The 13,447-nt window shown below is 38.2% G+C and overlaps 1 protein-coding gene across 1 annotated transcript in view; it reads right to left on the reverse strand.

Moving 5' to 3' along the window:
- glu (structural maintenance of chromosomes 4-like protein gluon) overlaps positions 1-13,432 on the reverse strand; it is a 72,694-nt gene extending 59,262 nt beyond the window's left edge. Inside the window, exons 1-2 of the mRNA XM_083129711.1 lie at positions 13,090-13,432; positions 3,943-4,256 (exon numbers count right to left, since the gene is read on the reverse strand). Of these exons, the coding sequence (XP_082985837.1) occupies positions 3,943-4,230 (288 nt within the window). The 5' untranslated portion in view covers positions 4,231-4,256; positions 13,090-13,432. The remainder of the gene's footprint in view (positions 1-3,942; positions 4,257-13,089) is intronic.
- Between the last annotated feature and the right edge of the window lie 15 nt (positions 13,433-13,447).

A 13,447-nucleotide genomic window follows, 5' to 3' on the forward strand; every position in this document is an offset into this window, starting at 1 on the left:
TAAATTGTAAGAATTCAAAATAGTTCGAAGTATTTATAATCTTTTCTAAATATATAAATACTGCACAAACTACCTGGCTTTTGCTTTAAAGTATTAATAATGTAACATCAGATATTTAGGGGCATGCATATTTCGTTTTTGACGAAAACATGAAATGTGAAATAACACATCGCAATGTTAATTTTTCATGTTTTCCAAAAGCATGAGATATATTTTGCTACTATTCTGTCACGAAATGATGCAAAATGAACTGAAAAATGGGAAATAAACACAAATTTTAGGGTTTATTTACTGACACGACACCGTCCGAGGTCTGAACTATTCTGTGAGTTATGCAAATCACGGAAAATTGATTGATTGATTTGCTTTATTTTACTTTGCTTCTTGTGCCACTTTTGGCAAATTTGCGAACATGGGGATAGTGATGATATGATGAAATTAATGAATGGACACTTGCAAACATCCATGCCCAGGCTGGGATTTGAACCTGGGACCCCTGGCATCGTAGCATAGCACTTTACACAGGAATAAACTTTAATACTCTGATAACTACATAAATGTATTATTAGAAGGGAAATATTAATTTTGTGTAATAAGTATAGTTTTTAAATCAAATTTAGGTTTTTATACACTACTTTAAGACCGAAATTACATTTTATATACCGCTCTTAATCCTAAAATATGCCCAGTTTTTGTAACGAAATCTTGATCTTTTATTCACCATAAATATATTTCTACAGATAATGATTTAATCAAAAAATTAATTTCTTCCTACAATGTTGCAAAAATTATGCATTTTCCATAATTTCCAGGATATTTAGACAACATTAAAGCGTCATGAGGCACTTTTGCAGACACAATGCAACACCATGAAAGTATCTGTTGGTATAGGTGATTACATTCCAAGCCCTTGTTTAACACATTAGTTAAAAAGATAAAGCAGTGGAAGGATAGCAGTAAAAAACAAAATGCTTTGTGATACAAAGCCAGAGGTAGAAAATTATTACAGGTGTGTCTATCATGGGTTATTACGAGGGGGTGCTGATAACTCTTCCAAGCCTTTGTGCCTTCTTCTGTTTTGATATGAACAAAGCATAGGTTGTAATGAACCTTGGTCCTTCTAGTTCCTTGTGACAAAACATAAGCCTTCTTACATAATTATATCTTTGCATTTTTTAAGTGTGAACTGGTCATGGCAGCAATTGAGGGGTCTAGTGAGAGAGGGAGCTATGCCACAAATCTTGAAAATTTTATTTTTTGCCATTTTCAGTCTTCTCCTTCTAACATCTGTCATCTATCATGTGAACTACAACCATGTGGCACAGCTCCCGCTTGTACTGCAGCAGATTTTCTGAGTTCTTGAATACGTCCTCATCAGCATTTTGAGTGAGAGAAGGAGCTATGCCACTTACTGATGGTGTCTGCAATAGGAGTGGCAGAGGTTGTGTTGCAGTAACCTGTGCTAGATTTAATATCAGCCTTGAAGTTAAAAGATCTCATGGCAATAATGCCTTATATTCCTCCAGTTCTTCATGGTGTTTACCAAAAATTAAAATCCACAGAAACAATGGACAGTGAAGATCCTCCAGAAGACATATGAAGTTGTCTTTATGTAGATCATATGTAACCCTGTGAACATGATTTACACTGAGGCAAAAGTATTTAAGCCTTGTTCAAAGTATTTGATGTGCTAGATTGATTTTTCCACATGGGTATGCTACAACAATATACCATACATGTTCATAATAAATGGTATTTATATTATATTAAAATTCATATTTTTCCTTTTGAATAATTTACCTAACAATATGTTCAGAAAAAAAAATACCCTTTGTTATACAAATTATGACTCAACGGAATGCTTTACAAAACTCAATTTACTTCCATTTCTTGTCAAAGTGGCATAGCTCCCTCTCTCACTAGACCCCTCAATTCAGCTAATCTCAGTGGAAATGACAACAGGGCAGTGTTCAAGTATTTCTTCTTGCAAGTCAAATTCTTGAGGATATGACACAATAAATCTTGCTACACTGTGAAAACCTAGATTGCCCAATTTAGGACAGGCCATTTCAGAACAGATGATGTCTGGAAAACCTGCATCCATGGTTGTGCAAGAATGTGGATGCAGTGCATGAAATGATATCAGAGAATAGGAGAGTTTCTGCTAAGATGATAGCTGAGACCCCGATCATCTCCCATGAAAACTTTGGCATAATTATTCATGGCTACCTTGTCATGAATAAGCTTTCCGTGAAGTGGATCCCGAAACATCTCAATGGAGACCAAAAGCATGCTCAGATCATCACTTCCAAAGTGGTTCTTTAACGATCTCAGTGGGGCGGTGATCGTTTCATGGCCCAGTTGGTAAAGGTTGATGAGAAATTGGATCTATTTGAATGACCCCCCAACATAAGAATAGCCTCGCGTGAAGGCACATTGGTTCGCCATGCACAAAGAAGTGCAGGGTCCAGAAGTCAGCTGCCAAGGTTCTTGTGGTTGACCTGTGAGACAAGGATGGTGTTCAGCTGAAGCAGAAATTCGCATCAACATGCTGGGGAAAGTTGTCCAGATGAGTCATCCTCTTCCAGGATATTGCATAATTACACTTGGCGACTGTCACAATGTGGAAATTGGCTGCCCTGGGGTTCAAAGTGCTGGAGCATCCACAATATTCTGTAGATTTAACCCTCTCAGATTACTACTTCATGCCAAATTTAAAAAAAAAAACACCTGAACGAGACTTGCTTTGGCACCACTACCGCAGCCATCCAGGTTGTAAATGTGGAGATTCAAGAGAAACCAAATACATAATTCTAGAAGGTCTTCAAAGTTCCGAGAAAGGTCACACAAGCATGTTAGTTTTGAAGCATATGTTGACCAAAAACCTATCACTTGCTAAATCTAGTTTCTTTTAGATAAAGCTAAAGACCTATCAGCAACCCCTTGTAGTACGGATTTAACCTAAGTGGCTAATAAAACTAAAAGGTGTTTCAGCTGATTTGTCCTGATTTCAATCTTTATTTAAAAAAAGTACTACAACAGATACAAACTTACACAAGGTACCGTTGGAAAGAGAAAGGTTCAAAGTTTATTTTAGTATGTTCACAATATGACCACCATGCAGTTTGGCACCATGACGAAGGCAAACACACATGTTGTTGAAAGCACGTTACCTTCGAATTGGTTGTGTTAATCCTCCTGACTTCATCTTGCAGTCCATGGATAGTTCTTAGACCAGATTTAAAAACTTCTTGTTTCAGGTATCCCCACAAGTAAAAATCACATGCATTTAAGTCTGGACTTGTGGGAGGCCACAGTATGCCACGGTTGAACATTTCAGGACATGACACGATGACAGAAATGCTTGTTCAGGAATTCAAGAACTTCGGCTATGGTGTGTGGCCTGGCCACTGTCTTTGTATTGGAATACGTTTGCATCGCAGTTCTGAGATGAATAAGGTTTAAGCATTTCCAGGTAATTACCAGACATGATGTACTCCTCGGAGGAAAAAAAAGAAAAAGGACACCAAGTCTCAAAACTGTACACCAGACAAGAATTTTCTCAGAGTAGTGTGACGACTCTTGAAACTCATGTGGGTTCCCAGTAGCCCAAAATTGAATGTTTTGTTTATTCACTTCCCTGGTGAGATGAAAATAAGCCTCGTCACTTACCCATAAATTTTCCAACACAGAATCATTGTCTTCCACAAGATCCAAGAATTCATCCGCAAAGTCAAATCATTTCTGCTTTCCTGTCTCTAACAATGATTGCAGGACTTGGAATATTGACAAAGTGGTGCCGCAAACTATTAATAAAACTTTGAACTTTCCTCTTGCCAATGATACCTTGTGTAAGTTCGTAGCAATCTTTTAATGAAGATTGAAATCACAGCAAATCAGCTCAATCACCCTGTAAAATAGTATCTGTCTAACTTCACTCACCTTGTGAAACGGACCCAGGGTTTGCTTCCCAGCATAACTCTTGAAGTTTTCATTCTCAATATGAGTGATGATGAGACGAGACCCTCTGCTCTCAAAGGTGCAAGCTGGGGCCGGGGGAGGAGCAATGTAAATGTCCCCTATTCGGATTGCTCCTTCCTCATCTTCTTCTTCGTCCTCCTCTTCCCTTATCTCTGATACATCCAAGTCTGCATTCACATCCTTGTCTTGCTCCATCCTGTCCCCTTTGTCATCTTTCTCCTTACTGCTTCTGGGGGCTGCACGTTTCATGGTGGCTTGTGCATAGACTCGTGTTACTGAAATATGGAAATTCCATTTTATACACATATTGCAACTGAAATTATACTACGTCCATAGTATGCAGAGCCATGGCAACTTGGGTAAATGCCCAAGACCCCATTATCCAAGTTTTAAAAAAATCATTGCTTATGAATATTTTATTATGAATTTATAGGATACTGGTGCTTAAACACTAATTAAGCAACTAATATAATTTCTCCTGGTGTCATGGATTGTTTTGACATAGGCCTACTTAAAATATCCAAGATTACTGAAATCATATTCCAAACAAAGCACTATGCAAAAAATCATGTTCAAATGTATCAAACAAAGATAGTTAATATGCAGTGTTCATTTAATTATCGAATGAATTCATGAATTGAAAATAGTTTACATAAAATAATGTAAATCTGCTGGAGTGCCAAAATGTAAACGAAAGAGAATTGTGACAAAGAACGCTATTGGATATGATTAAAAATTACCACCTTGCTGGATACTGAACCTACTCAGTTTTGTAATTAAATATAATGAATATTGCACCAGTGGCAAATCGAAAATAAAAACACTAATTTAGAGACTTTTATTAGCCTCCCATAATTTTTGGTTTTAATAATCAATACGTTCTGCTTATTACTCTTAGAAAATAATATGATATATGAAAAAAGTATAATTAATTTTGAGGTAGCTAACATTTTTCAAACTGTATAGTGCATAAAATACAATTTCAAACACATTATATTAGAACAAATACTTTCAAACTTTTCGCAAACAAATTTACATATGAACACAATATCAATTAAAAGTAATTCTTGAAGCTGTCCAGGCGACAAATGATGAATAAATTCTCTTGGGCTATTGACCAAATTAATTTTGGAACAATTTGCAGAATTGACCTGGTCAATAACCCAACAGAATATATTCAACAATCAATTAATTCCTAATGCAAAAATAAACATATATCTCAAGTGAGTTACTGAATATGCAAGAGCATATTCTAGTCCTTCATATGTACTTTATTGGGACTTGTTGATCAAGTATATGATTTTCCTTGAGATTTTAATTTTTCTCTCTTCAAATTTTCCAAGATTTCCATGCTTTCCAGGTGTGTAGGAACCCTGCAAAATTACGAAAATAAGTAGGGACATAAAGTTTTAGTTTTAACGATAACACCAAAAAGTTGAGGAAAGCAAAATAAAGTGTTTAAAATGTATTTGGGTAGGTTAAGGAGGCAAGTTTTTGGAGTTTCAGAATCGCAAAATAACGCAAATTATGCCATTTTTCAGAATAACACCGAATTTGCACTTTAACGCGAAAAATGCCGCGAAATATGCACTATAAACTGAGCTTAACACTTCTTCTGTTCAAAAAGGACTACGAGAAGTGCTACTACGAGATTTGTCTAGTCTAGCTAGTGAAAGTTACGAGGGGGTGCTGAAAAGTTCGTAGCCCAACCCAGGAGTGCACGTGGAATGATGAAACCTTACAGTTTTAAAGAACATATCTTGGTATGTACACATGCAAAATTTTCATATTAATAATGGAATTGTTATTGTACTTTTCAGGCCCCTGAAGTGATCATGTGTGCCCAGACAGCGAATTTCACTAACAACATGATCAGAGCTGTCATCAAATTTTTGTTTCACCAAGGAAAGTCGCCAAAGCAAATTCATGAGGAAATCAGTGGAACACAGCGGGACTCTCCGCCATCATATGCAGTGGTGAAGAAGTGGATGGCACAGTTTAAACGCAGCGATTTTTCAACAGCTGATGCTCCACGTGCAGGAAGAGCAAAAACAGTAACTGTCCCCAAAGTCGTACTCATAGACTACCTGCCCAAGGCTCAGACATTTAATGCAGAGTATTACTCTGCATTACTCACAAAATTGAAAGATAAACTGAAAGTGCAACGCTGCTGAAAAATGAAAAAAGGAATTCTGTTCCTGCAGGACAATGCCCCTGTCCATCGAGCACTGCAAACACAACTGACATTGCATGATCTAGGGTTTCAACGTCTAGATCATCCACCTTATTCCCCAGATCTAGCTCCATCAGACTATTTCCTATTCCCCAAACTCAAACAACACTTGAAAGGATGCCATTTCGGATCTGCTAAGGATGTGATTAGTGCTACAGAACAGTGGTGTGTGGAACAGCCTTCAGAATTTTTTCACTGGTCTGCAAAAATTGGAGCACCGTGCAAGGAAGTGTATTGAACTTCGGGGGGAGTATGTAGAATAACTGTAAAATTTCATCATTCCACATGTAGTCCTTCTGGGTTGGGCTACGAACTTCTCAGCACCCCCTTGTATATTCAAAACAGTTTGTCATGGTTCATGTATTTGCAGTTTGGCGCAGAAATGATTTACAGTGCTATGACCTCGTCCTGAAATAGAATTCGCTGCGGGGATCTTCTCATAAGGGAAGTTTCGCAGGAACGGAAAAAAATTCAGGGAGAAACACCTGTTGTGTGGGGAGGGGCATAGGGGTGCAGGTGTATGTGTGTACACAAAATGGTACTTTGAGGTTTGAGAGGGATTTCCTTGGCATTCTTATGAAAATTTCAGTCAGTCAGAATCACTGAAGCTGCATGGTTTGTGCAGTGTCTTCCATTTCAGTTTCCTTCTGTGGTGTACTTCGCAGCATCCCAAAGCCAGAAGTGAACACATTAGTTTGCTTCTAAAATACTACATGCTTCAGATAGAACTAAATTATTTTGTAATCACTGAATTTCAAAATAACATGGGCCGGCCCCTGTGGTGGAGTGGTTAGCATATTGCACTACGATGCCAGGGGTTCCGTGTTCGAATCCTGGCCTGGAAATGGATGTGTGTGAGTGTCCATTTATCAATTTCATCATATCATCACTCATCCTCATCTTAGCAAATTAGCCAAAAGTGGCAGAACAAGCGAAGTAAAAATAAAGCAAATCAATCAATCAAAATAACGTGGGAACGAAAGGATTCCTTGATTAAGCGCAATGGAAGTGAGAGGCTCTTTCACGTTCACTTTATGCACATAAAGGCTAATTGGTAATGGACCTACAGTTTGTTTAATCCAAACCACTGTGGTGCCTCCACCGGATATCGATCCCGGGACCACTTGATTACAAGGTGCCGACACTACCACTGCGCTGTCGGGGAGCCCCGAGAACAAAAGTAATGTGAGTGTAACAAACTGGCAACTTTCTGTCCTCGAAGGCTTTGAGAAGTTTAAAAGAAGGAAGAAGACAAGGTTTACATCACACTTCGAACGTGGAAGCATTTGTTACAGCAATAATTCTATTACAGTGAATGAAAAAAAACTGCTATATTTCTATTTAGAAGCTTTTATATATTGATGCGTCCACTGGTTTACTTAAACTACGGGGATCGTAACTGTGAACGCTTTAGGGGTCAGATGGTAGAGCTAGGTTACATTTTATGGTCCACATACTCTCTAGCTGACAGGCTTCTGGCAGAGAGTGGAATGTTTTCAAGGGATGTTGACAATGTACATCTTACCTATCAGCCAAGTGGTTGAGTGTAGATGTCAGGCGACGAAGCACAAGCTGGTCTTGGAGAGGTGGTAGCCCTCAAAAAAGCTATACGAGCGACGGTCTGACCTACAGCTGCGACTTACAAGCCGTGGTACCGAAGATGGCCAACTTGCATGTGTGTTAGAGATTGCCTTGGCGCTAGCTACCGTTCGGTTTCCCGAACCGGGCTTGACACCTGATAGAGTGAATAAGTCTTTGCCTGGTATCTGGTATTCTCTTTGAGCTTCTACTGAATTCTGAGGTGCGACTAACTACCGAATTCTAGTGCCTAGCTATTTTAAGCTGCATAGTCAACACTTCTGTATTTGCCACCCAAAGATGGGTTTGAACCCGGTAGTATCGAATGCCGTGTCTCCTGACGTCATGTGTTTCCGCTATTTGTGGAATGTTTCCTTGTAAATTGTCACTTGACCGAGCACTGATGTCTGGATAGAGATTTTACCTCTTTTACAGTCTCCCTTGAATCGTTCCACAAAATATATATATATATATATATATATATATATATATATATATATATATATATATATATATATATATATATATATATATATATAGGAAGTATGGTGAGTGAATACTGTGAACATTTACTACGAATCATCTGTGTGTGGAAAATGATCAATATTATAGTAAACTTAAAAGTGCATTTAACATTTTGCCGCCCAAGCGTCTCGAACGAGATACCCAAATGTAACCCTCACTGTCCCAAGCATCTTGATCGAGATGCTGTGTCAAGGTCGTAGTTTTTACGTTATAACTTTTCTATTTTTGGCTAGAATTTCGATTTTTTTTAATATTGTTTCTAACAGATGTATTTAACAGAAATGTTTTTTTCTTTTTTTTGTCTTCATGAAAATGGAGGGGGGAAGGCGGGAAAAGGGCCTTCTCTTTTGTGTCTCTTTTCAAGGTCAAATTTTTGCCGACAAGCTTTGTTGTTCTAAAGCAATGCTTTTTCACTCCGCCTGTGAAGTACTTTTGAAGGAAGCTTGTTTATCAGTATCCGATGTCAAAATGAAAGTTTTCCATGAGGGGGAGGGGAAAGACCGGGTGCTGAATCTGCGTTGTGAGAATGGAATTTCAAAGCATGCTGAAGGAAACCTTTGTTTTTTTTAACACAAGTGTCCACACGTTGCGACAGGGGTTACCCTGCATTGTCTAAAAATAGAATTTCAAGTAGCTGCAAGAATCAGTGCTCATTTTTCACTGTGTTCTAGCTTTTCGTCCGTGAATGTTGTGCGTATGTGTCGTTTTGTGCCCAAGTGTGAGGACATTTTTTGGGTGGTGACAATTTTTTAAAATAATTTTTGGGGGTTTTCTCCCTTCCCCCTCCATATATACGCCAAATTTGCATAAATTTTGCATTTTGTGCATTTTGACATTTTTTTCAGGGGGAGCCATTTTTTTTAAGAAAAGTATTTTTGAAGGGATTTCCCCCTTTTCACCTCCATATGTACCCCGAATGTGCATAAATTATATATCGTCTGAATCTGTGATTCATTCTGCATACAACGGTATATCTTTCATATCTCTAGGGCATTTAGTTTCTGAGCTATAGTCATTTCAAGGTACCGCTGCATTTTGAAGCTTGAATCAGTGGCCATTCCTTTTCGGGGTACAACTCAAGTTACATTGGTCATACGACAATGATGCAAATATTTTTCTGTTTCTTACATGCCAGCGACAATTTCTATGTGCATTTTGAACTTTTCATATCCTTTTTTTCGGGGGGGGGGGGGGGCGGGGGGTCGAAACCCCATTTTTAAAAAAAAATATTTTAGATTTCCCCCCTTTCCCCCTCCATATATACGCCGAATGTGCATAAATTATATATCGACTAAATATGTGATTCATTCTGCGTACAACGGTATATCTTTCATATCTCTAGGCATTTAGTTTCTGAGCTATAGTGATTTCAAGGTACCACTGCATTTTGAAGCTTGAATCATTCCTTTTGGGGGTACAACTCAAGTTACATTGGTCATATGATAATAATGCAAATATTTTTGTGTTCCTTACATGTCAGCGATCATTTCCGTGTGCATGTCGACACTGTCATGTACTTTTTTCTTGGGGGGAGGGTGGGGGAACCAAATTTTTTTCCCCGAAATTTTGGAATTTTGAGAGTTAGCCCCCTCCCCCCCGCCACATATACGCCGAATTTGCATAAATTTCATATAGTCTGAATCTCTGGTTCATTCCGCGTACAACGGTATATCACTCATCTCTCTAGGGCAATTAGTCTCCGATCAACACTAAGTTAATTGAAACTCTGCATTTTGCTCAAAATCGGCTCGGGACAGAGGCTTACATGTGAAAGGCCTTGGGTCTCAAAAGATTAAGATAATAATTATTGAAAATTTTATTCTGTGTGAGTGAAAGTTTTAGAAATATGATTGTGTTCAAAGATTTGGGTGATATCCTTCATTAAACATTTCACATTTAGAGGTCGATGAGATGAAATAGTTTCCCAAATGCAAGAAATTTTGTAGTTTCTCACAAAGGTAAGCCTTTGATTTATTTATTATTGCCATTAAATCTAAAATTTGCCTTAATTTTCCATAACTAAAGCAATGTGAAAATCTCATGCATAGAAGAAACCGTAAAAACTAATATAAAAATAACACAGATTTACAATTCATAACACCGAAATTTGATTAAACAGTGAAAAATAACACCAAATTGCAGTAAAAAGTAACCCGGAATTTAGGGAAAAATAAAACGAAAATTTCAAGTCCCTAGAAATAAGTCATAGCACGATGTGAAGAGGATGGAAAAGTGCCACACACACACGCAAACAAAACAGGGTTATGCAAATACTATGGTGGGGTCTTTAATGACACCAGACACAGTGAGAGGTATAAGTATTACTGGTAAATTTCTCGTATTGGACAGATGGATTTCTTCAAATTTACAGGAGAAATTACTTACCGAATGCAGTTTCTTTATACTTGTGGAAGTTCAGGGAAGTGTTTTCTCGCATCGTTCATTAAATTTTGCCGGTAAATCATCTATTTTTGATATAAATGTGTGACCGATGAACGAAAGCTCTTGCATCCATTTACTTCCAGGTGGATGTAGCCTGTGTGTGATAACATAATCCCGGTCAGTGTTTCCAAACATGTGTTTTTGTAACTAATAAGGTACGTTTTGACAAATGGTTTGTGGGGTTATGCAAGAATGGTGTGTGGGGCTACGAATATTTTTTTTCGAAACCAATTTTTAACTATTGTAACCTATACGTGATCCTACCTAACCTAACCTTACCGGAAATGGTTCGTGGGGGTACATAGGAATTTTTGGGTGCAGTGGGGTGGAAACACTGCATGCTGAGTACGGTAGTGAAACTGTGACCGCCATTTTGTGTGTTACCGAAGGCATAAAGAAACGAAGAAAACTTACTCGATATGTCGCAAATAGAGCTTATTTCTGTGAAATAAGCGACATGCCACCTTCAGCAATATTTCTCAATGCAGAATACGTAAGTACGAATATTCAAATTAAATGAACTAGCAAATTTCAGCCGTCTGTCCCATATGAGAAATTTACTGTATTACCAAACAAATTGTCCATCACCATATGTTTTGTCTTTGTTTTAGCCAATGAGAGTTTCAAGAATTAGAACAAAATGCCAAAGGAGCAACTGACAACCTCTGTACCAGAGGACATAAGTGTCCTTTGGTTAAAAACACATACAATGCGTCAGCTCTTAGACTCTCTTGCACCAGTCACATGGTACGGAGACGAGCCCCGTACCATATAACTAATATAACAAAACTGTAATGGAGGAATAAAACATTGTTACCTGGGTTAAAAGCTGAGGGGCTCGGGTACCCTTTTCTACACCCTCGATTTTTCGCACATTTCAAATATTCTCGTTACGAAAATTAGTTCTTCATAAGAAACGATGTTTCTAAATAGCGCGGAAAGTATTTTTTTTTAGATCTACGTGCTAGGAAACTTACGTTTTTCAATATTTAGATTCCTTATGTAACGTCGAAACGGTTTTGCAGGGATTTGATCATGGCGCATCTTGGATTCATGTCACAGGCGCACGTCTGAACATTTTCTTTTTCTTCTTATCTTTGACTTGTGCAATGGGATAATTTGCAATTTTTTCTTGTTATGAATGACTTGTGCAATGGGATAATTTGCGATTTCAATATATTATTTATGTAATTTATTGGCGGATTGGATATTTGAGACATTGCAACTGTTTTGTGCCACTTTAGACATTGGAATTGATTTGTGTGACATTGAATTAAGACAAAAGGACTAAATATGAGATTGACACACGTTCAACGGATGAAGGACATAGAGGATTTTGTTCGACGAGACATACGGGACATTGTAATTGACTTACAGGGAACCTAGCCCCACGAACCATTGGCGCTAGGCCCACGAACCATTGGCGCTAGCCCCACGAACCATTGACGCTAGGCCCACGAACCATTGGCGCTAGGCCCACGAACCATCGGCGCTAGCCTCACGAACCATTGGCGCTAGCCCCACGAACCATTGGCGCTAGCCCCACGAACCATTGGCGCTAGCCCCACGAACCATTGACGCTAGCCCCACGAACCATTGGCGCTAGCCCCACGAACCATTGGCGCTAGCCCCACGAACCATTGGCGCGTGGATAGGTTAGTTCAGTTAGGTTGAGATCGATAGTTAAAATTTGGTGTCGTGTTAGTATCACGATCTAGAAATTGGAAATAATTGCGAACCATTTCAAACGACAAAATTTCAACTTTAAACGGCTGTACAGTCGTAAATACTTCTTTCCGCGCTCCAATTTTTTTATATTCACAAATAGGATCAAATAATGTTCATAATGAAAAAAAAATAATTTCGAAATTCGAGGGTGTAGAATAGGGTACCCGACCCAGCTGAGGTTGTGAAGGGGCACTCAGCACACATAAGGACAAAACATAGAGCCGTAGAGGATTATACTGGCCGTACGTCCAGACGCCAGAGCCTCGTTAGTCTGCAAAATGCAGTCAAGTTCGTAATACGTGGAAGTGGCTATACTACTTACACACCAGTAAAAGAACGTAAGCCGCCTTTTGAAGATATTTGGTAACTACTGATGTGTGGGGTTCCAGAAGACTCCACCATGGTAGTTTAGGGTAAACGACACTGCTGTCATTTAGCATCCTCGGAAAATCAAAACAATAAAAGAAGAAATCTGTCCGATGAATAGTAAATTAGTACCACACACACTGACGGGAAAAATATAAAATTGTAATTATGATCTTAAGACGACCTAACCCAAGAACAAATTTATTTACATTTATATTTGCAATACTGAATCTTACCTTCATAAACCAGAAATCCACTACCCTCTTCGCATGACGTGAAGACGTCATTCGTGTAAAATAGTGTCTCTACTCTTATGAAAATAATTACAATCACATCTCCAGAAAGGGAAGTTTACTTCACACAATTCACATTAAAAAAGTCAACTGATTCGATTCCCTCCAAAAAGTAAATGGACTCCTTCTGATTGGCTGGTGCTTTAAAACACTAATGTAACTTGAAAATTGTTTAATTATACATAAATATTTGTTTATTTCAAATGTTCCATTTTACGATTATTATATATTTTACAAAAAGGGCATACAGAGAGTGAAAATATATAAACATAGTACATGTACACAAAATATAAACGTTGTG

This window comes from Lepisma saccharinum, chromosome 10 (genome assembly GCF_977018435.1).
Source record: "Lepisma saccharinum chromosome 10, izLepSacc3.1, whole genome shotgun sequence".
Taxonomy (NCBI): Eukaryota; Metazoa; Arthropoda; class Insecta; order Zygentoma; family Lepismatidae; genus Lepisma; species Lepisma saccharinum.